Here is a 23,926-nt window from a genome sequence, read left to right on the forward strand (position 1 = left end):
TGAGCATTGTACATTTTGTACTCTGTGTTGTAACTGAAATCAATATATTTGAAAATGTAGAAAATATCCAAAACTATTTAAATGGTATTCTATTGTTTAATAGTGCGATTAATCATGTGATTAATTGTGATTAATTTTTTTTATCATTTGACAGCCCTAATTAATATTCAAAATACGTAGATGTCTGCTTGCCTCAGGATGCCTCAAGTGCATCTATCATCAGACACAGCAAGTCTATATTTGCAAGGTATGGCATCCTGAAGAACTTATTAGTGATAGTGGACTACAGTTTTTCTCCATAGACTTTTGCAAAGCAATGGGATTTTAGTCACTAAACTTCAAGTTCATTGTTCTCACAGCTGAACAGAATGGCTGAGAGAGCAATTCAAATTGTAAAAAGTATTCTTAAAAAAATCTAGCTTGGATAACACAGATCCCTATTTTAGCTTGGTGTATTATCAGAATACACCTGTGAGAGAATGAGGATCATGTACTCAACTCCTGGAAAGACGATTAAGGACCAGATTAGCAACTTCATCACAGTTGTTACAACCCAAGCTGATACCAGGAAACCTACAAAGTAGCCTAAAATTGAGACAAGTACAGCAGAAATATTTCTTTGACAAAGGTGCAAAATCTTTTTCACCACTGGAAAATGGAGAGACTTTTTGTATTTGTTAAAAAGGAACATGGAAATCTGCAAAGGTGATTGACCAACACACTGCTCCAACTTCTTATCTTGTTAAGACAGAGGAAGGAGATGTTTATAGAAGAAACAGGATTTGATAAGCATAAAAAGAATTGTGCAGGAGTTATGAAAATACAGAACAAACAGAAACTGTGTCCAGCATAGAACTCAGAAATGCAAGCAATACCAGACCAGTCTACTCAATCTACAGAGTCTCAAGTTGTCAGGTCAGATATGGGGAGTGAGGGAAAAGGACTCTGATACTCCTGTTACTGCCCCTAAAGGCAGAGTGATAAGAGAGCTGGCTAGAGATATGGACTAATTGTTCTAGATTGTTAAGGATTCAAATTAGACTTATGAATGATTAATTAAGGTGATATGGTTAAATAAAAAGGTTGAAATTCAGTTACACTGTATGTATTTAATTTCAGATTAAAAGGGAAATGTGATGATAGTAGGAATTCTGGAGTAAGAACCAGTACCTACAGTCTTGTATGGAGGGGATCATTATGTAGTCTTATCAGCAAAAGCACACTGCATTTGCTACAGCACTTGTAGCCAGGCAGGCAAGCCTGGAATGTTTACCTGTATGGTTCTCAGTAATAAATGTACCATTTACTGTTATTTAAAGTCCACAGTATCTTTTTTATGTTATAATAGCTAGTTGGCAACAGCTATTACAATGTCAGTACTGCACATGAGCTCAAGTCCTCTAAGACTAGATCTCCTGATTATCTAGCTTAGACTGTATATGTTAGAGATGGAAAAAATTGCCAGCTCAGCAAATTCATTCTCCACCAGGCAGTGAAATGTACAGAGTAACCCTCATTTATCTCAAAAACAAGAATGAGACATACTGGTACAGAACATAGAGAGGTGATTAAACACTTCCCCTATTTTATCATCCTCACATCCACTGGCCATTTTTCTATATATAACTGAGATTCTTTTATGTTTCTTGAGTTTCCTATAATTAAAGCACCTTTAGTGCAGAGAGAAAGCAACTGGGACTGCTGGAACAGCTGCTGTGTGAGGGAAGATTAATAAGACTGGGGCTTTTCAGACTGGAAAAGAGGCTACTAAGGGGAGATAGGATAGAGGTCTATAAAATCATGACTGGAGTTGAGAAAGTAAATAAGGAAGTGTTATTTACTCCTCGTAATACACGAAATAGGGGTCACCAAATGAAATTAATAGGCAGCAGTTTAAAGCAAACAAAAGAAAGTATTTTTCATACGACGTCTGTGGAACTCCTTGCCAGAGGATGTTGTGAAAGCCAAGACTGTAACAGGGTTCAAAAAAGAACTAAATAAGTTAATGGATGTCGCCTTGAGGATTAATCTGTTGGTATATATAAAATATCTTTTTGATAAATTTAACTGTCATATGCTTATAGATTTATAGATTTGCAATAGCTGAAATGCAAGATACCTACAGGTCAGACATCCTGTATGACGCTAAGGCAACCTTTGGGACCCTTACTCAGAAAAGTAGTAAGACAAAATACTTATGCAGATGTCTGGAGACCTTTAACTGAATCAATAACAGTAAAGGGTGGAAAAAGGGATTTTTGCCCACAAATCTAACAAGTACACCACAAATGCGTACATAACTGTCATTCATACGCGCACATGTTAGCCTATTAGGCAGGTGTACCCTAACATTTCTGTGGGGGAAAGATGAAATTTGGGCATAGGAGGAAAGATTTCTGAATAATGCTCTATAAAAGGTGAAACAAATCACCATTAGATAGGTGATACACCCATCTATCTGTTCCTATCTACTCTTCATCACCTCCACCCCTATCTACGTATCGATGCTACCCATCTACGAAGGCTATTAACTATTAATAGGCCGTAGTATTATTTCTTTTCAAAACTGTAAGTAAAAAGGAATCTGATTTCCCTTCTGCTTCATTCTTACCCTCTAAAGCATCTAGTATATGTAGGGTTAAAACCAAAACGCATACAATAGCTTCCTCTATCAGAGGTGTCAAAAACACCCAAAGTACTGCTGCACTACACAGGGTGAGCTTATAACAGTGTATTATCATAAATATATCTCTTAAAGAGCTGTGATATTTTGTAACTTTGTAATCTTGAACTGTTTTAACATTTACTTATTGTTTCATTGATTTTAATAAAAAGGTCTTTATGACTGTATCTGTCTCAGTGTAAGCTCCTGTCATATATCCCAAAGTTCCTTTTATAAACTCTGTGAAGCCTGATTCAGAACGAACTTTATCTTCTGATCAAATATATTGGCGAGCCAAACCCATACTAATTAATATCCAATAATTATTATTAATATTACTAATTAATTAATCAAATAAAATTTAAATTAAGTGAATACATTACACCAACCCTACTAACCCACCCCAAATCATGCTACATGGAGGATAGGTCCATCAATGGCTATTAGCCAGGATGGGCAGGGATGGTATCATTAGCTTCTGTTTGCCACAAGCTGGAAATGGGTGACAGGATGGATCACTTGATGATTTTAAAAAAACAAAAATGATTAAAGGTCTAGAAAACTTGATCTGTGAAGGAAGGTTGAAAAAATTGGGCTTGTTTAGTCTGGAGACGTGAAGACAGAGAGGGGACATAACTGTTTTCAAGTACATTACAGGTTGTTACAAGGAGGAGGGAGAAAAACTGTTCTTAATCTCTGAGGATAGGACATGAAGCAATGGGTTTAAATTGCAGCAAGGGAGGTTTAGGCTGGATATCAGAAAAAACTTCCTCACGGTCAGGGGCAGCTCTAGACATTTCGCCGCCCCAAGCACGACGGCATGCGTGCGGGAGGTCCACCGGAGCTGTGAGACCAGCAGACCCTCTGCAGGCATGCCGCCGAAGGCTGCCTGCCTGCCGCCCTCCCGGCAACTGGCAGAGCGCCCCCCACGGCATGCTGCCCCAAGCACGCAGTTGGCGTGCTGGGGCCTGGAGCCGCCCCTGGTCAGGGTGGTTAAGCACTGGAATAAATCTCCGAGGGAGGTTGTGAAATCTCCAGAATTGGATATTTTTAAGAGCAGGTTAGACAAACTCCTGTCAGGAATGGTCTAGATAATACTTAGTCTTGCCATGAGGGCAGATGACTGGATTAGGTGACCTCTCGAGGTCCCTTCTAGTCGTATGATTCCATGATTACCTGTTCTGTTCATTCCCTCTGGGGCATCTAACATTGTCCACTGTCAGAAGACAGGATACTGGGCTAGATGGACCTTTGGTCTGACCCAGTATGGCTGTTCTTAAGTTCTTATTGGATAGAGGCTCCTGCTGAACCCATACCTGATCTTTTCCCATCGCTGGTTCATTCTACAATTGGTTTGCAGGGCTGGCCTTACCATGAGGCGAACTGAGGTGGCTGCCTCAGGTGCCAGACTATGGGGGGTTGGGAGGCACCAGAGTGTAGAAAATTGTGTCTGCTGCTGGTGCATATGTATTCTCTCTGCTCTAGATGCACAGAGGTGGTGGAGTGCTGTGCTGGAGGAAGGAAGGCATAAGAGACATAACAGGCAGACAGGAGAAAAGGTGAGAGAATAACAGAAAGCAGCAGGAGCTGCAGGGAGAGAGAGGAGGAGCAGCCTCTTATGTACCTCTCTAGCACCCCCTGTAGCCTGGCCTAATTAACACCAGCTTCTCAGGGAGCTTCCTGTTTCCTGATGCTTCCCTGAACCCAACTGAGGAGAACAGGTAGTCAACTGAAGTAGTAGGAGCATTTTCTAGAGTTTATTGACTTTTCTGATACTACAGGAGTTGGTATGACAAATGTGCTTTTTAAAAAGCTGGAAGATATGTGACTTGCGATAGCTGACGTGAGAAGTCAGGGCTATGATAATGGTGCCAACATGAGAGGAAAGAACAGAGGATTGCAGACATGGAGCCGAGAGTTAAACCCTTGAGCTTTTTTTGTACCATGCAGTTCTCATTCATTGAATTTGGTGGTCAGTGATGCAGCATCAGCTTCTAGTGAGGCTGCTGAATTTTTTAATGTATTTCAAAGCATCTATGTATTTTTCTCTTCATCAACTCATCAATGGCAAATTTTGAAGCAACCTCTAGGACCATCCTCTCTGACACAGAAACCACTGAGTGCCACATGATGGGAAAGTTGAGTGGAGGCGTTAAAGCCTATCAAACACCAAATTGGGAAGATAGATGATGCCATAGTTGCCGTTATGGAGGATAATGCTATGACAGGAACTGTTCATGGGAGAACAGTGGCAGAAGGAAATGGAATCACCAGAAACATACATAACTTCAAATTTCTATGTGGCTTAGTGTTGTGGCATGACATACTGTTCGAAATAAATGTTGTAAGCAAGAGACTCCAAGGTGTTGACCTTGATATATCTGGAGCAATGGAACAACTGGACAAAGCAAAGTCATACCTACAGTCTTACCAGTCAGATGAGGGATTTCAAAATGTTCTGAAGAGTGCACAGAAGTTGGCAGAGGAACTTCATACTGAAGCTATTTTCCCATCCATTCAAGAATACAAGAGTCACCGAAAAAGAAGAAATGTTGATTACGAGGCACGGGATAATCCCATAAGAGCCCTCAAAAAACAATTCAACGTTAAATTGTTTAACCAGGTGCTAGATTGTGCAATACAATCAGCTGAAGAAAGTTTCATGCAGCTCAAGGAACACAGCAATATATTTGGGATGTTGTATGATATTCCAAAACTCCTCACTGTACCTGAAGACCACCTACACCAGCAACGCAGGGCACTAGAAACAGTGTTGATACATGATGACATGCACACTATTGATGCGACAGTGCTTTAGCATGCCTTGTGTCTCGGTGCAGCGCTGAGAAAGAGGTCTCACAGCACTCTAAAAAACCCACCTCCACAAAGGGTCTAGTTCCCAGTGCTGGGGCACTGTTAACACTGGCACTTTACAATACTGAAACTTGCAGCGCTCAGGGGGGTGTTTTTTCACACCCCTGAGCGAGGAAGTTGCAGTGCTGTAAATTGCCAGTGTAGACAAACTCTTTGTCAGTAGCAGTAGCATATATGGAGAGACTTAATTCTGTTTGGCCACCCTCTAGATCAAGTACCCAATTGTGGCATGCCAAGTGAAATAATGAATCATAATAGTTGTGGGAAAGTCACGGGTACTTGAAAACCTGAACCATTAAAAATGTGAAGATTCCAAATGGTTTGGAAATTAAAAAATATGATTCCCTGCCCACCCCAACCTGACTGCCTTAAATTCTACCAAACTAGGTATGATATAAACAGAGTTTGGTATGGACACTGATTATCCAAAGTCAAATTCTTCCCAACCATTTAGGCCTTTTGGGTGATATCGCTGCTGTGAATTGACTACCATCTGTGCAGCTGGAATATTTTATTACCAAATGAAAAAGTAAAATCTCTTTGCCCTTTATATTTGATGGCAAGTGCTCCTCCTGGTGGCAATTTAAAGGAAAGCTGCTGTTTCCCCTCAGAGCCTGGCCTCAGAGAATTGTGCAGTTTTCCAGAGGTAGCCAGACTTCTTTGAACTGCACATTGCTTTAAATAACTGATTTAGAAGTTGGTTTAAGAAGCTGCCTTCCTCAGATGAGCTTAGCATCCTTGACTATAGTTTAGCACCAGTCCATGGCCCATTACCTAATTTTAATTCATTCGGTGCTGTTTAACCCCAAATCATTTTTTGCAATAGAAACTGAGTTGAAAGTGGCTGTTGTACCATACTCCACTGCTGAGGCGTGTAACTGGGCTCACTGAGGAAAGGATCTGATGAATACAGGAACTTAAGTATGTACAAAAAGATAATATAAGAATGAACATATTCAAAATAATAAAGGAGTTTATAAGCTTTTCCTTAATATTTTCATTAGTTCTCTACTAGAAACTATTTTTCTTAGTGGAAGGATAGGCTCAATAAATCCTTCTCTAAAATTAGGTTAAAATATTTTTTTAAAGAAATGTAAAATTGTGGAGCCAGATTCTAATAGCAATTAGCCAGGCCAGTCTTAGGTTAATAGACTATTGGGCACTTCTTAGGTGGTCCAAAATACTTTTACACATGTTCAGTAAACATGTTGAGTACCTTAAACATGTTCAGTACCTTAAACTGTCTGGTATGGTGGCGCTGACCACCAAGCTAGATGCTTGACTAATTACATCATATCCTGGAGTTGGCTCATCACTGTTTAGCACCTCATGGGGCGGGGTGGCTCCACAATTCCATTAGGGTGGGGCTGTTACTTAACAGTACAGTTGAACATTCGCAGCACAGAAACATCTTTATTTGTTTTGTAAAGTCTTGTGTATCTCTTTGGAGCTATATGAGGCACAAATTTTTAACAGGGAGGAAAATTAACCATTGGAACAACTTACCAAGAATTGTGGCGGAGTCTTCATCACAGGAAATTTTAAAATCAAGATTGGATGTTTTTCTATAAGATATGCTTTAGTTCAACCACAGGTATTGGACTTGAATCAGGAATTCATTCATGGAAGTCCAATGGCCCTTGTTATACAGGAGGCCAGAGTAGACAATCACAATGGTACCTTCTGGCCTTAAAATCTATGAATCTCATGAAGACACAGCCCTAGTTTGGAAAATGTATGAATCTACGAACGAATGTTCACTTATCTACTTTAGGGTTTTATACTGTTACCCATCACCATAATATCTGAGCACCTTTTGTGTACATTTAATAGCAAGAGTGAAGTCCCTAGTGGACTTTATAAAGTCTCTGCTTTTCCCTGCTTGGGCTAGGGCTTTTTTTTTTCTTTTCTTTTGAGGGGGAGGGATGGAGGAGGTGGAAGGACTTTCAGAATAAAAGAGGTGTTTGAATTGTGAGCGTCACTGCTGGTGGAAAGATTCTCTCAAAGAGGAAGTCCCTGCAATGTTCTCTAAAGATGGTCAGACTTTGAATTTGCCTGATATCCTCTGGAAGATTGTTCCACAGCTGGATCCTCTTGACAGAGAATACTTTGTCTTCAGGTCTCCTATGGTTTGTTCTGGGCTTTTCATTTCATTCTGTGTTTTTAATCTCTCCTCATATGGAAGCTGTTCCATACCCTAATCACTTTTCTTGCCCTTCTGTGTACCTTTTCCAATTCTAATATATCTTTTTTTGAGATGGGGCAGCCAGAACTGCATTCTCCATATTCAAGTGCATATTCAAGTGCATTCTCCATATTCAAGGGCATATCATGGATTTATATAGTGGCATTATTATATCTTCTGTCTTATTATCTATCCCTTTCCTAATCGTTCCTAACATTAGCTTTTTTTTGACTGCCGCTGCATATTGAGCAGATGTTTTCAGAGAACTATTCACAATGACTCCAAGATCTCTTTTTTGATTGGTAACAGCTAATTTAGACCCCGATCATTTTGTATGTATAGTTGGTTTTATGGTTTTATGTTTTCCAGTGTACATTATTTAGCATTTATCAACATTGTCAGAGAAAAACAGAGTTCTCACTCTCAGGTTGGGTGCAGCACGTCAGATACTTTATTATCTCTAGCAATTGCATGGAGGGAGAGAGTTAAACAGGTCTCTCTCCAGGTAAACCTTTTGTTACATACAATAATGAGCAACAGATGCATTTTGTTTATACATAGGTCATCCTGATATCTTATTTTTCTCACTCTATTTAGACTATAGTCTACATTCCATACTTATCTAACACAAGGTTGCAACACTTCTCACACAGTTCTTTCCCACTCACCTCACACAATCCTCGCTTATACAAATCTTGTGTTATTAGGGTTACAGCTAGCCTGACTCTTGCTCACAGAGGGGACTGTTTGCATTGAAATCCCCTTCAAATCCCTGTCAGTTCTTGCTGTACTTCCACATGCACCCCTTTTGTGCTTCTAGCACAACAAGCATTCTTAAATCTCTATTGCATCAAGCCTTGGATTTCAGATTCTAAATCAAATGCTTCAACCTTAGGGGTCTTGATTGGATGCAATGACAATGCATGATTAGCATGGACATGAAAGATATTACTATTATTACATCCTTTACAACAACAATAACATAATCCTAAACCAAATAATAACAAGAAAAGCAGTAATATTCCCACACTAATAACATGATGGGGTTGTTGTACAGTTTTAGTCACAAAGCACAATACATCATACTTAATACATAAAATAGACACTCTATAAGCTGTATGAAAGGCATACTTTTCAACTTGATATATATTTTGAAGCATATAAATTTGCCCTTATAATTCAGAGTTTCTTTGAACCTCTGCTAACAGTGAAAGCAAATTTTGAAACTGATCAAATACTAAACTAGTCCAATTAAAGAGTATCTAAAACCTAAGGGCTACTTCTATAATTCTATCCGCAGGCTAGTAAATAATATGATTGCCTGCAACAGCAGTGAGATTAAAATATATATCTCGCAAAGTGGTGGCCTCAACACACAGAGCTATCATTAGCTTGAAAAAGTAGATGTCCTGTCAGGGTAGTTCCTTGTCCCATACCTTCCCACCAAATTTTGTCAAACACTGTGACAACTTCCACTTGTTTCAATTTCCTTACAAACTAAAGCTGGGGGGGTTCCAACCGCCAAAATGTCCACTGATTCCCTATTCCAGTCCAAATAGCAGGTGTTATTCCAGGATCACTAACAACAAATCGGCTAGGCATTACCAGGTTGTCTAATCTCCCAATATCACGGTAAATAATCCAGTTCCACATGCATCCTCCCCATGGGCACAGCAGCATTCAGTGTGGAAGCCCACACCCCTCCTACTGGCCCATATGCTTGGAAGGAGCACTGTGAGTACTTGCACATCCATCCTGAAAATCTTCAAGTATGTCTCCATGGCCACAAATCAGATGGCATTCCTGAGGTATCTGTAAGGGCAGTGGGCCACGCCTCATGCTCAAGATCACTCCGAATGGCCATTAGCTGGTCATTCAGGAAATCTTGAATGTCTGACCGTGCCAAATCCCACTGCAATGCCTTCCCAGCCTTAGTGATATTCAATACTATCTCTGTCAGCAACTTCTGGGTCATTGAACTAAGGGCAGAATAACATGTAATTCACCAACTCCAGCCTGTACTTGGGTTAGTTGTGCTCCAGAAATAAAGCCTGTGGCTTTTTCTAGTTGCCCTAATTTCTCATCATGTTGTTGGCCCTTAAGAATATTCCAAATTGCTGCTGCACTATTTGCACCGTCCCATAAGTGTCCAGCTAAGCCTCTTTTCTTCCTAGAGGAGACTTACATCTGTGCCCTTTGCTGTGCTAGCCAGTAGCATTTCCCTTGGAGCAATTTGGATACATGGAAGTGATTTGAAAACTGGATAGGGGCAGGGTAAATTTTACAGTCCCTAATGGGGCATTAATTATTGTTATTCGATGTCCTAGTACATCTTTCTCTGAGATAGCGTTATACTACATCTATTATTTTAAATATTCTCAGGTACTTTAGAGAGGTATTAACATGAATAGCATAGGAAGGGGTATATTGTAATATGGTACAGGTTAAATTATTAGTTACTGGGATCATTTCAGTACAGGTAAAATTTCCAGTGGCAGAACACACTCTCTGAATATGAATCTGATTATTTACTAACTGGGTAACCAAAACAATAAGGACCCCTTCCCCTGATATACTACAGACCCCCTGGAACGGCCATTATATCAACCCCATTGTAAAACCTTAATTTCAAATTCTTGAAGCTCATTTGTAGTGATGTCATATACTTTTATCTCCTCTGACCAGTCTTTTTCCACTCAATTGTTCGCTTATATGGGATATCCTGAACCTTTAAAAATATTTTTTCCAAACAATATTTAAATAAATCACTAAAGTGTGAAAGCCTTGGCCATTGGGTTTTGTCAGATATATGGCATTGTCTGTATTTGGATGTATTACAGGGATAATAGTGTAATGGAGGAGATAGCAGGGGCAGTGGCAACAAGGGGCCTTTGGTACTTTTGTCATTTAAAACCCAGTTAGGGAGGGCAATACATGCTAAAGGTACTTATTCAAAAACACAGGGCACAGCCTGTAGAATAAACCCCAAAATCCAATCAATACCACATTTCCAAGCATGGGTCCCACAAGTTTTCCTGCCAGTATATAATTCTTTATTTCTTCACCAGGGTCAGTTTTTAATGTCTTTTATAGTCAGGAATTCCTGGACTATGGCAATTTCAGTGGAGCGAGTGTTCCTTCTTCTTTTCTGAAGCAATCGTAGCTCAGCATCATACGGGGGAGAGGTTACCAGCACATCACCCTGTAGTACTTTGGTTTCTGTTGCAAATAGTGAGTGCAGGTTAGCTCTGTCAGTGGACAAGGGAGAGGTTACTAACACTTCACCTTGTCCTTTTTCCCTGCTGTCCAGAAGGCACAGCAAAGCTAGAAGGAGAAAGAGGCTGATCATCAGTTGGAGAGTCATCTCCAAGTGGAGGGGTCTTTTTGCAATGAGAAGTGTGGGTCCAGCAGGGTAGTCTTTGGCACTTCATAGTGGTGTTGGCGGTCAGCCGAGCTTGGTAAGGGCCTTTCCAGCATGGAGCCAAAGCAGTCTTTCGTTGGTGGACCTTTACATAGATCCAGTCTCCTGGTTCCAAGGAGTGACTGGGCTGCTAGGATCTTTGGGTAGCGCTTCTTCTACCTGTGAAAAAAGAAACCTAACACATTTAATTAATGCCTGGCAGTGTTTTGCAGATTTTACAGCTGCTTGGGCGCATTCAAGCCCCCTCTTTTCTTGGTTGTCAGCCAAGTCTTAGCTGTGAGCAGTATCCTTGAAAGGGGCCAGTGTCTTAGCTTGGACTGAGGGTTTTTTTTTCCTCCCCCAGTTAACTCGTTCTATTCTTTTTCCTTCTCTTCTTCTTTGCTTCTTTTAACCTACAAAGGAAACTTCCACTCTTCACTCACACTTTTTCCCAACAATGAACACATACACATTGTCATTATACAGTACTTTCGTCTTATTATTTGACGTATGCCACATACACCCTTCCAGTAAAATAACTTTATTACAGAGCTTTGGAGCAACAAGCCAGGACAAGAATACCCACTTTTGAGGAGTCCACTTGGTACAACCTCTGGTGTCCAATAGCTTTCCTTGTTCTCCAGCTCTCTGGCTGGAAATCTGGGGTAGCCAGAAGGATCCCATGTGCAATATGGGGAGTGGGTTAACCTTGCATGTCCTTGCTTCCAAAGACTGTTGGTGTGCAAATTTTTTCAACAATTTTTTTTCAATTGAAAAATCTGGCCAAGGAAGTTTCTTTTTCTTACGTAAGCAAATGTATTAGACTTTAGTATATCACATTTTCTTGATATTATCCAAACACTTTGTATTCCAAGTTGAATAAAACAAATATCTGCATTTTGATTTAACCCTTCTATTTGATTTTGAACTAGATTGTCCTATGAAAATATTAAACATAATAGTTCTGGCCACAAGACAAACATCACAAGACAAGACATAAAACACAGAACATAATTCCTATTGTGCCAGTAAATGCATGGTATGTTGATTGCTTTTCAGCTGGCATGAGTTTTCTTTGTTTTTCTGAAAGACAAAAAGAACATAGGTCTACCCCTTCTGGGCAGTCAGTCATTGCTTAAAATATTTCTTTTATATACAAATACCCTTGCTGATTTCAGGCAAAACAGAGGAATTACCCCATATTTTCTTGTATTTGTTTCATAGGCAGCCCAGGTTTCAGTGGCTTCTACCTTATCAGTTAAATAATTTGCATTAATACAGATGCTTTCTGGCTTGCTTCTGGATCCAAAGTTATCCACAGCTTAAAGACTCTTACTTAAAAGGGACACAATTGTTTTTACCAGAATTTTGATTGCCTTTTACTTTTAACTCCTGCTTTCAAAACGCACAGTGACTTGAAAAAGACAACACAACCTATTGTGGCTCCCTTTGGAGTTCTAATATGATATTAATTAAGTAGCATGGTGGGTTTGCATTTCTTTTACCCCTGCTACAATATACACTGTACATGTTCTGGGGAAAATGCACATTCCCTCCACAATTCAATTTCCACAACACTAGCCACATCAATTTCTACACAAGGTGTAACTGTTTCTTTTGTGCTCACAAAATCTCCATGCACCCCCAGCAAAGTGACAGCTCAACCACACAGAGCCTTGTCCTTCTCTCTTTACCAGAGCTCTTATCTACTATTTTGTTTCCAAAAACAGATTTAAAATCTTTTCCCATTCTCTTGGCTTTGACTGCCCTGCTGCAGCCACAACTTTGGTCTTTATTTAAAAACATTTTAAATTGTGTAAAGCATTAAGTTACCGTAAGGGTTAAATGCTAAATACCAAAATTGAACAACACTAATTTCCTGTGTCTGGCAAAAGTATTTCTCTGTTTTGCAACTTTAAAACAACACCAATTCATCTCAAAGCTATAAACAAAGATTGTACACACCTGAAGTGTTCTTTTCGCATATTCGACTAACTTATTCATAGTCAAATGATTTCACTTAAATAACCTCTTTGCCTGGATTATTTACAGACATTCCTTTGAAAAAAGGCCCATTTCTTCTTCAGAATGGCTGCAAAGAAACGAGGAATTTTATTTAGCATTTTACAAAATTCAACTGCTTGATTTCCTCTAGTAACTACAGAGTTAACTTCTCACTCTTTTTCCTTAAAACACTTGCTTATTTCTCAAAACGACACCCAATCAACTCAGATTTTACCATTCCAATTATTGTTCCAGGGATTTTAATTTTCCATTCCTGTAATTACTTACTTACTTTTCTTTCACTATGCCCTCCAAATTTCCAACTTGTTTTCCAATCTCTCTGTCTGTTGCCTGCCTGCTTGAGCCCAATCCTGTTTTTCTCACTGAACCATCCCTTTCATGGGCACCAGCTTTGTTCCACTACTAATTTAGCAAGGAGGGAGGACTTCTCAACTAGCCCCCACCCTTCCTGGTCTCTTCCCTTAAACATTCTTACTCACAAGGCTACCCGAGTCTTCCTTCGTGAGGTTTGCCACCTGGCAAAGTGCATGACCAGTTGGAGTCTTAACTATTCAATTTATCTATGCTCTCAGTTGCTCAATTTTTCCTCGGTGTCAGGTACATGTCTCTTCCCTTTTCCCCAACTCCTCTATTGCCCAGTCCTGCTACAACTGGGGGTAGATCCACTTGCAACCCTTCCCCATCAACCAGGGTGGAGAGAGGAATACTAAACCCCACTCCGGTTCCTAGACCTACTGCGGCTGAGAGATTGCACCTTTAATCATACAATTCTTAACGTATAATACCAACAGTACCAAGCAAAGCAAACATAAAACAACAAGGGCAAAACAAATAGATGGTGTGCATTCTGCAGGGCTCCCCCCTTACTCAATTTTCCACCAAAACTGTGACAGATATTTGTTACTAATCTGCTTAGGAGCTCAGGTGATCAGTCTGAGACCGCAGGACTGTTCGGGGGTAAGATACAGGAACACACCATGTGACTCAATTTTAAAACTTTATTAATAAACTAATAACACAGCGGTGAGTGTGGGAACTGCTTTCACGTCACTCAAAGGAAGAAAGACGCGTTAATGCTCAAACCCAACCCACTTTCATACTCACAAACATGCTACCCAGTCTGGCCCGGCCCGGGGGTAGGAGAGACAGGGAGGTCTGGGGTCTTTTGGAGCATCTCTTTCAGAGACCTATGCTCAGTATTCCAGTCCAGGCCAGCTGACTGTGGCTTCTTCAATGTCCCGAAACCACATCGGCTCCAGGGACACGAAGCTCAGCTCCTCCTTTAGCTGTTTCGTCTGTGTTTTCCATCTCTGCAGCTTCTAAACTTTGTTGTTTTCTGTGCTTGGCATGGTCTATGTCAATTCTTGCCCTTGAACACAAAGCAGCTTTCTGTTTAGCTCTGGGCCAAGACGAATTTCAAATTAACCCGTTCCTTTCCTCAATAGACAAAATGCTCCCGCTGTGTGTCAGAGGCTTTTTGGTAATTAAAAAGCTCCTCTGAGATGTATGATCTTATCTAGATTGAAGGTACCTTCTAGTAGGAATTGTTTAGATGGATTATCATGCATGTAAAAAGTTCTAATTTTCCAAATACCTGCAGGTTCTAGGACCATAATGTATGTGCATGTAATATGCTGGGGTACCCTTAGGTGGTGATGGGGAATGCTTAGAGTGTCCTCCATCCATTTTCCAATCACACACAGAGGGAGGCGCCCTGTCCGCTAGAGGCTCATAAACTAAGAGTATCACACCACCGTCCACTCAGATCACTCACATAGGAAAGATTAACAAGGATGTCCACAACCCTCTTACACCTCCCTTCAGCAAAGAGCATCGGCTAGTCTCAGAGAGATGGCGCCACTTATTCTAATTGCTTCCAGTGAGATGGTCAGACCAGTCAGTGGCTCACACGGAGAGGAAAGGGGGAGGGAAGATGGGTTCACACAATCCTAGACCCAGGCAGGCCCCTCGCTGGATGATGCCGGGCAGAGAGAGCCACCTTAGTCAGGACTTTTTTACTGATCCACTAGGTGGAGTCACCAGGTTTGCGTTAAAGTATCTCCGGTCATGAGCCTACGGCTTCGCAGAGTCCTTTGCGCATCTTCCGGTGGCTCTCATTCACACTAGTATACCCACACACATCAAGGCCTCTATTCCTTTATACCACGATGCATCTTTACCTTATGTCCGGACTCAATACAACTTTCCCTTTGTGAGGCGGTAACAACCCCTCAGCACCGGTGCATTAACCTAATGCATTTCCCTTATGCATTAACCTTATTGAGGGTGGCCAAATTATAGTCCCCAGTACCACACACAGCTACCTTATTGAGGGTGGGAAACTATGTCCTCAGTACCACTTCAAAATAACCTTATTGGGGATGGCAAATAATTCCCCAGTAGCGCTCTGCATCTGATCTTGTTGCACAATCAATAAGTTCGGATGGCATAAGTCCAACAGGGACAAACGGCCCCACTGATAGTCCTCCTCTGACACCCCAATAGAGATTTCAAAAGGTCTCATACCTCTATTGTGATGCCATGGGGATCAAAGGGGAATGATCCATAGCAGTTGCTGCTGACGAGCACCCAAATTGTTGGAGAAAAACAGAGTTCTCACTCTCAGGTTGGGTGCAGCAAGTCAGATACTTTATTATCTGTAGCAATTGCATGGAGGGAGAGAGTTAAACAGGTCTCTCTCCAGGTAAACAATTACAGCAAGCATTTATACCTTTTGTTACATACAATAATGAGCAACAGCTGCATTTTGTTTATACATAGGTCATCCTGATATCTTATTTTTCTCACTTCTATTTAAACTATAGTTTACATTCCGTACTTATCTAACGCAAGGTCGCAACACTTCTCACACAGTTCTTTCCCACTCGCCTCACACAATCCTCGCTTCTACAAATCTTGTGTTATTAGGGTTACAGCTAGCCTGACTCTTGCTCACAGAGGGGACTGTTTGCATTGAAATCCCCTTCAAATCTCTGGCAGTTCTTGCTCTACTTCCACAACATTGAATTTCATGTGCCGTTTTGTTGCCCAGTCACCCAGTTTTGTGAAATCCCTTTGTAACTCTTCATAGTCAGCTTTGAACTTAACTATCTTGAGTAATTGTATATCCTCAGAAAACTTTGCCACCTTACACTCCACCCCTTTTCCACATCATTTATGAATATGTTGAACAGCACTGGTCCCAGCACCCAAGTTCTCTGTAAGCTGTGCTGCAAGGGCTGCGCAGGTGGGGAGAAAAGCTCCTCCCACAGCATGGCCCAACCCAGGCCAGCCAGAGCTGTCAGGGAGAGGAATCCCTCCCCCAGCCTGGCCCAATCCAGCACCACTGGAACTGCCATGGCCTGGTAGAGGTGCCTCTTCCCTGTCCTGGCCCGGCCAGCCCAGCCCCACCGGAGCTTCTGCGGCTGGGGAGAGGCACCTTTCACCTGGCCCTGGGTTGCTGCAGTGAGAGAGGGCTGGGGGCATTCCTCTCTCCCCGCTGCATCCCTGGGGCAACTTGCACCCCAAACCCTTAATCCCCATCCCCACCCCATAGCCCGCACCTCAACCCTCTGCTCCAACCCTGAGCCCCACTCATCCCCAGACCCACCCCAGAGCCCACATCCCCAGCCAGAACCCTCATCCCCCCACACCCCAACCCTGTGCCCTAGCCTGCAGCTCCCTCCCACACCTCAATACCCTCATCCCCAGCCCCACCCCGGTACCCTCCCCCCAGCTAGAGCCCTTGTGTCTCCTGCTCCCCAACCCTCTGCCCCAGCCCTGAGTCCCCTCCCACACTCCAAACTTCTCGCCCCCCCACCACACATCACCTCCATATTGGTGCACATAACAAAATTCATTCTGCACATGGATGTAAAAAATTGGAAGGAACACTGCTCAGTACAGATTCTTAGGGGACCTAGTTATTTATTTCTCTACACTGTGAAAACTGACCATTTATTCTTACCCGTTTGTTTCCTATCTTTTAACCAGCTACTGATCGATAAAATGACTTTTCCTTTTATCCTATGACTGCCTGCTTTGCTTAAGAGCCTTGGTAAGAGACCATGTCAAAGGCTTTCTGAAAGTCCAAGAACGTTGTATGCACTGGATCACCCATGTCCACATGTTTGCTGAACAGTTCCTCAGATTTGTCACCTAAAAATAACAGCTTTAAGTATGGGAATCTCCATCATATCTTCTGCAGTGAAAACTGGTGCAAAGAATTCATTTAGCCTCTCCACAACAGCCTTGAGTACTCTTTTAGCACCTCCATTCCCCAGTGGTTCCACTGATTGTTAGATTTCCAGCTTCTGATGTGCTTAAAATTTGTTTTGCTGTTAGTTTTTGTGACTTCCGATAGTTGCTCTTCAAATTTCATTTTTTAGCCATGGTGGCAATTTTTTTTTTTTGATCCTCTTAATTTTTTTTTAAACTTGCGGCATACATTTAGTTTGAGCCTCTGTTATGATGTTTTTAAAAAATTGCCATACATTTGCAAGCATTTCACTTTTGTGCCCAAAATAGGCACCAAAATAAGTGGCCAGAGCTAAATATATTGACTAGAGAGATGTTTTGAAAATCTGTCCATAGGTGTCTCAATGGGAGCAAATGGGTGCTGAGATCACCTTTGAAAATCTGGTCTTTATTTATGTGCTCTTCTGAAAAATTGCCTTCGTTTGTGGGCACTGAGCACTTGAAAATCTGACCCTAAATTCTTCTGAAAAATTTGGCTCTGTGCAAATAGACGTGGCACTCTATATACCAAAAAAGTGCTCAGCATGGGACTAACAGGGAATTGAAGGTCAAGAGTGGTGTGCACTCCTGTGCAGTGGTATGGGAAGGCTTGTGTAATGCTCACCTGTACTATGCCTCCCTCAAGTCAATGTTTTACTCTTACTTTCATTAGCAGTATGCAGAAGAGAGGAAATCTTAAAAATCCTTGGGCGAAATTGCGCCATTGACCTCAGAGCGGCCAAGATTTTCCCCCTTGATTTTTGCTGAGTCTTCTGGGGCCTCTGAGTCCCTTTAGTATATTGCAGAAAAATCAGGGATGGGAGAACCAATTTGGGTAAAATAAAAAGAGGAGGGGGGAAGCTTGTGGTAGGTCCAAGGTTTTGTTGGATCCAGAACCCAATTTACCTTAACTGATCTCTTCTGCTTCCTTCCCTCTTTCAGACAGACCCATTTATGTAAAAATACCACAAGAGGGTATTCTCATGGTCTACCTATCCTAACTTTAATGTAAAACTCGTGAGGGAGCTTGTTATGTATAGTTTCCAATCCAGTTTTGAAGACCCAAGAAGTTCAGATAAATGTGAAAGCCAAACTTTTAGCTGAGTATCCAAATTAAACCCCAAACTTTTCCAGATTCTATAACAGATTTAAAAGTAGCCATACTTGAACAAAAAAACTTCAGAAACAGATTTCAAAGAAAAACTGCAAAACTAAAATTCATTTGCAAATTTAACACCATTAATTTGGGCATGAATAGGGACCGGGGGTGACTGGATCACTACAAAAGCAACTTTCCCTCTCCTGGCATTGACACCTCCTCATCAATTATTGGGAGTGGACTATATTCACCCTGATTGAACTGGCCCTGTCAGCACTAGTTCTCCACCTGTTAGGTAATTCCCTACTCTTCCTGTGTCAGTATAATAGTGCCTGCATCTGTAATTTTCACTCCATGCATCTGAAGAAGTGGGTTTTTTACCCATAAAAGCTTATGCCCAAATAAATCTGTTAGTCTTTAAGGTGCCACTGGACTCGTCGTTTTTGTGGATACAGACTAACATGGCTACCTCCTGATACTTGAAACTTTTCCAAGTTCTTCAAGCACTAGCAAAATGCTCCTCTTTCATGGTGTGAAGTGATAGTGTTTAATGATAACTATCCAATTCAGCAGATACTTACTATCACCATATAATGTTTTAATTGATTCATACGTGCTAAATTTAACTGTTTTGATTTCACAGGTGCCTGCATAAATATCACGTACAGCCAGTGCCAAATGCTGCCATATAACCACACCACTCTAACATCAGTTCTTTCCATTGTCAAAAGCATTGAAATGGAAAAGTTCCTCAAGTTCTTCAGTTATCTCAACCGCCTCAGCTGCTATCAACACATCCTGCTGTTCGGCTGTAGCCTTGCTCTTCCTGAGTGCATCAGTGATGGTGATGACAGGTATTTGGGAACTAAAATCAGTCAATGATTAGAGCCAATTGTAGCACAATATTGCATATCTAATCGGAACAAAACAGTCCTGAGATAAGCCTATGGCCTTATCATTGCAAAAATCCTGCCAGTCAAAGCTATTCCCCCAGCGTTTCTGCCTAACTAAACTGTCTTCAAGCTCTACTGTTAGAACAAGCTAAGTATTTTTGCTGGGAAGAAATTAATTAGTGTCACTATAACAGTTGAATAATTTATGCCACAAGTTAGAACAGAACTGTAATGCAATCGGGGCGTTTTCTTAGCACAATCAATGAAAAAGATATAGTAAGGGAAGCCTATCTAGTGGCTAGCCCAAATTGAGTGATATATATTTTTAAAACATACATATTATATATATGTAATATTTAATTAAATGCATAAAATGTTATGAATAATCAAATTAAAATTTAATAAACAAGTCAAGGTAAACAAAATTTATGGTTTCTAATGCAACAGTAACTCAGCCATGTAATACTTATTTAAGAAAAATAAGGTAAATATATTTTTGTCTTGTGTATTTTATAGTGTACGTTTAGCAGCATGTATTGAAAGGGGCAGAGTTAATACTGTTTTAGGAACTTCAACAATAGCATGTCCTGATTTTTACAATTAATTATGCAACTTTCATATCCCATTCATGTAATTTTGCACTGATCTTTTTAAAGGAAAATCATGAGATCATTCATGTTTAATAATGTTGAAAATTAAAAGTGACATAAAGGGGGAAATAGGTTGGTGCCTTTTTTGTTTTTGATAAATACAGAATGTGTGCAATATTGTATTTTGTTTTCCTTATACACTAAAAACAAACAAACCAACCAACCAAAACCACAAACCACTTTCTTTCTTACTCCTGGTTTTTAACATTTTAAATTCAGGTCTTTGTGCCAAGAGTCTGAAAGCCCAACAGTTGGGAAGAGAGAGGATATTTTGATAAGAGTGTTTAAAATTCTTTGGTTTGTGTTAACACTTCTTTATCTTAATTGCCTGAGTTGAGTGAAAGGATGTCTCAGTTAAAGATCCAGCATTCCTGCTCCTCCAGTTAAGAAGTGAGAGTTCACAGTATACACCTCTGACATTCTGTCCCCAACAAAAAGTCGTCCAGCAATACCAGGGAAGTCTATGTTTAACTTTCCTGATAAGGTTTAACAAGTAGAAAAAAGATCTTCTTTATAATAGCAGCAAAGGCCTTGGCTACACTGGAGAGTTGTAGCTCTGTAAACCCACCACCAGCGCTGAAACTTACTCACCGTCTGCACTTGCAAGGCACATACAGTGCTGCATCTCCCTGGCTGCAGCGCTGGCCATACTCCTGCTCTGCCTCGGGTATAACAATTGCAGCGCTGGTGATGCAGCACTGCTCTGCAAGTGTGGCCACCAAAAGCACTGTAATTGGCCTCCAGGGTATTAGGAGGGATCCCAGAATACCTGTTCAGCCACTCTGCTCATCAGTTCGCACTCTACTGCCCTGGCCTCAGGTGACCCGCCCTTTAAATGCCACGGGAATTTAAAAAATCCCCTTCCTGTTTTCTCAGCCAGGTGTTGAGTGCAATCAATCTGTGACCATGCCTCCACGCGCCAAATGAGCTCCAGCATGGAGCAATGGCGAGTTGATGGATCTCATCAGTGTTTTTGGTGAGGAAGCTGTGCAGTCACAGCTGCGCTCCAGCTGTAGGAATTATGATTCCTATGGGCAGATATCAAAGGCCATGATGGAAAGGTGCCATGACCAGGATGCGGTGCAGTGCAGGGTTAAAGTAAAGGAGCTGCGGAGTGCCTATTGCAAAGCCCATGAGGGAAACAGCTGCTCAGGTGCTGCCCCCACGACCTGCTGTTTTTACAAGGAGCTGGATGCGATACTTGGGGGTGACCCCACTGCCAATCCGAGGACCACGATGGACAGTTCAGAGAAGGGAGAGGAGAGGGAGGTGGAGGGGCGGGAGGAAACCGAGAGTGAGAGTACTGGGGTGGGGGGAGACACCCCGGAGTCCCAGGAGGCATGCAGCCAGGAGCTCTTCTCAAGCCAGGAGGAAGCTAGCCAGTCGCAGCAGCTGGAACTTATTGGTGAAGAAGCAGCAGAGGAGCGGGTTCCCGGTAAGCAGCTTTTATTTTCAGAATGGAAATGTTTCGGGAGAGGAGGGGGGGTTATGGCTGCATGCATGCATGCCTAGATGTGGAATAGCCCATTGATGTGGTCTATCACGTCGCGGTAATCGGCCTCAGTAATCTCTTCAAAAGTTTCTGCCAGAGCGTGGGCAATGCGCTTGTGCAAGTTTATAGGGAGAGCCACTGTGGTCCTTGTCCCAGTCAGGCTAATGCATCTGCGCCACTGTGCCACGAGGGCTGGGGGGACCATTGCTGCACACAGGCAAGCTGCATAGGGTCCAGGGCGGAATCCGCATTGCTATAGAAGACCCTCCCTTGCTTCCCAGGTAACCCGCAGCAGTGAGATATCTTCCAGGATTAACTCCTGTGGAAAATGTAGGGATAGTGTTCAGTGTAGGTCCCCTCGCAGCTCTCTGCTTTCTCCAACGCACAGAAACCCCAGTGCAGCCCTGAACTAATCAGTTCCCCTTCCGAGGTGAGCCGCGGCAGCGAGATGGCTTCCAGGATTAATTAACTCCTGCACTCATTCCACCTTACTCACCATGTCTTCGCTGCTGTGGGCTCTCTGTGCTCTGTTTGGTATGTGGAAAGTATGCAAAAGTGAGACTGTAAACTCCTTCACTGTTTTTATACACAATGCTGCCTCTCTGTTAAATGTTTCATTTTTTGTCTTTTTTCTAACAACAGTGTCCTTGACTACTACTACTAATCGACTGGCCGTATCAGAGACTGCTGAAAAGCTACAAAACCTGAGGAAAAAGCCACGAGAAAGCAAAGAAGATATGGTGAAAGCAGGTATGAATCAGTCTGCCAGAGAGAGTAAGAAGCTGCAGGACTGGAGAGAAAAAATGCAGCACTGGAGGGAAAGAGAAAGCAGGAGAAAGGAATTAGCTAAGAAGAAAAGCACGAAGCAGCTGATGAACCTCGTGGCGCGCCAAACGGACTGTATCCAGTCACTTGTATCCATGCAGGCAGAGCACTACCGTGCTGCCCCCCCCTGCCCAAAGCTCTCTCCCTTGTGCCCCAATGTCAGCTCAAAACCCCCTTCTCCAGCATCCAGGTTCTTACCACCACCAGCTGCCCCCAACACCTGTACGTTCACCCACCAGCCCTGAGAACTACGACCCTTACTCTCTGCACTCAACCCCCATCACCATGCAGCATTTTCATCCTGAAGTGCAGCAGTCATTGCACAGCACTCCAGGCAGGACATATTCAAACCTCTGACTGTACAGTTCACCACCCTACCCCCCCTACCCTTTTACTTGCTTTCTTTTCGATAAATGATTTCTTGGCTTTTAAAACAGTTTTTATTATTGCAGAAAGTGAAAGATACCGTACCCCAAGGAAAAAACAGGCACTGGAAATCATTGTAACCATTGCACTTCACTCCCGTGCAAGGCACCAAACATTAACGTTGGCTTTCAGCCTCATTCCTCCCTCAAGGCATCCCTAATCCTTGTAGTCCTGTGCTGGGCCTCTCTAGTAGCCCTGCTCTCTGGCTGTGCAAATTCAGCCTCCAGGCGTTGAACCTCGGAGGTCCATTCCTGACTGAATGTTTCACCCTTCCCTTCACAAATATTACGGAGGGTACAGCACGCGGATATAACCGCAGGGATGCTGCTTTCCCCCAAGTCTAGCTTCCCATAAAGAGATCTCCAGCGGCCCTTTAAATGGCCGAAAGCACACTCCACAGTCATTCGGCACCGACTCAGCCTGTAGTTGAACTGGTCCTTGCTCTTGTTAAGCTTCTCTGTATACGGTTTCATGAGCCAAGGCATTAACGGGTAAGCAGGGTCTCCAAGGATCACAATGGGCATTTCAACGTCCCCTACTGTCCCGGCCTGCAGCTTCCTGAACAGGCCACTGTTCCGCAAGATGCTTGCATCATGCACCTTTCCAGGCCAGCCTGTGTAAATGTCAATGAAACGCCGACGGTGATCCACAAGCGCCTGGAGAACCATAGAGAAATACCCCTTCCGATTAATGTACTCGGATGCTAGGTGGGGTGGTGCCAGAATAGGAATATGCGACCCATCTGTCGCCCCTCCACAGTTAGGGAAACTCATTTGTGCAAAGCCATCCAGAATGTCCTGCACGTTCCCCAGAGTCACGGTTCTTCTTAGCAGGATGCGATTAATGGCCCTGCAAACTTGCATCAACACGATTCCATCGATCGACTTTCCCATTCCAAACTGGTTCCTGACCGATCGGTAGCTGTCTGGAGTTGCCAGCTTCCAGATTGCAATAGCCACCCGCTTCTCCACTGGCAGGGCAGCTCTCAATCTCGTGTCCTTGCGCTGCAGGGTGGGAGCGAGCTCCTCTCACAGTCCCATGAAAGTGGCTTTTCTCATCCGAAAGTTTTGCAGCCACTGCTTGTCATCCCAGACTTCCATGACGATGTGATCCCACCACTCAGTGCTTGTTTCCCGAGGCCAAAAGCAGCGTTCCATGG

General features: G+C 42.4%; 2 protein-coding genes across 4 annotated transcripts in view; both read left to right on the top strand.

Annotated features, from left to right (window-relative positions):
* CORIN (corin, serine peptidase) overlaps positions 1–23,926 on the top strand; it is a 299,165-nt gene that overhangs the window by 82,331 nt on the left and 192,908 nt on the right. For all 3 annotated transcript variants that reach the window (XM_050947416.1, XM_050947417.1, XM_050947418.1), the window contains exon 4: positions 19,125–19,335. In XM_050947416.1, coding sequence (XP_050803373.1) covers positions 19,125–19,335 — 211 coding nt within the window. The remainder of the gene's footprint in view (positions 1–19,124; positions 19,336–23,926) is intronic.
* On the top strand, positions 21,166–22,718 carry LOC127048335 (uncharacterized). Its single transcript, XM_050948082.1, has 2 exons — positions 21,166–21,459; positions 22,159–22,718. The coding sequence occupies exons 1-2, from the start codon at positions 21,261–21,263 to the stop codon at positions 22,584–22,586; spliced, it is 627 nt and encodes a 208-aa protein (XP_050804039.1). The 5' UTR covers positions 21,166–21,260; the 3' UTR covers positions 22,587–22,718.

Source organism: Gopherus flavomarginatus, chromosome 3 (assembly GCF_025201925.1).
Source record: "Gopherus flavomarginatus isolate rGopFla2 chromosome 3, rGopFla2.mat.asm, whole genome shotgun sequence".
Taxonomy (NCBI): Eukaryota; Metazoa; Chordata; order Testudines; family Testudinidae; genus Gopherus; species Gopherus flavomarginatus.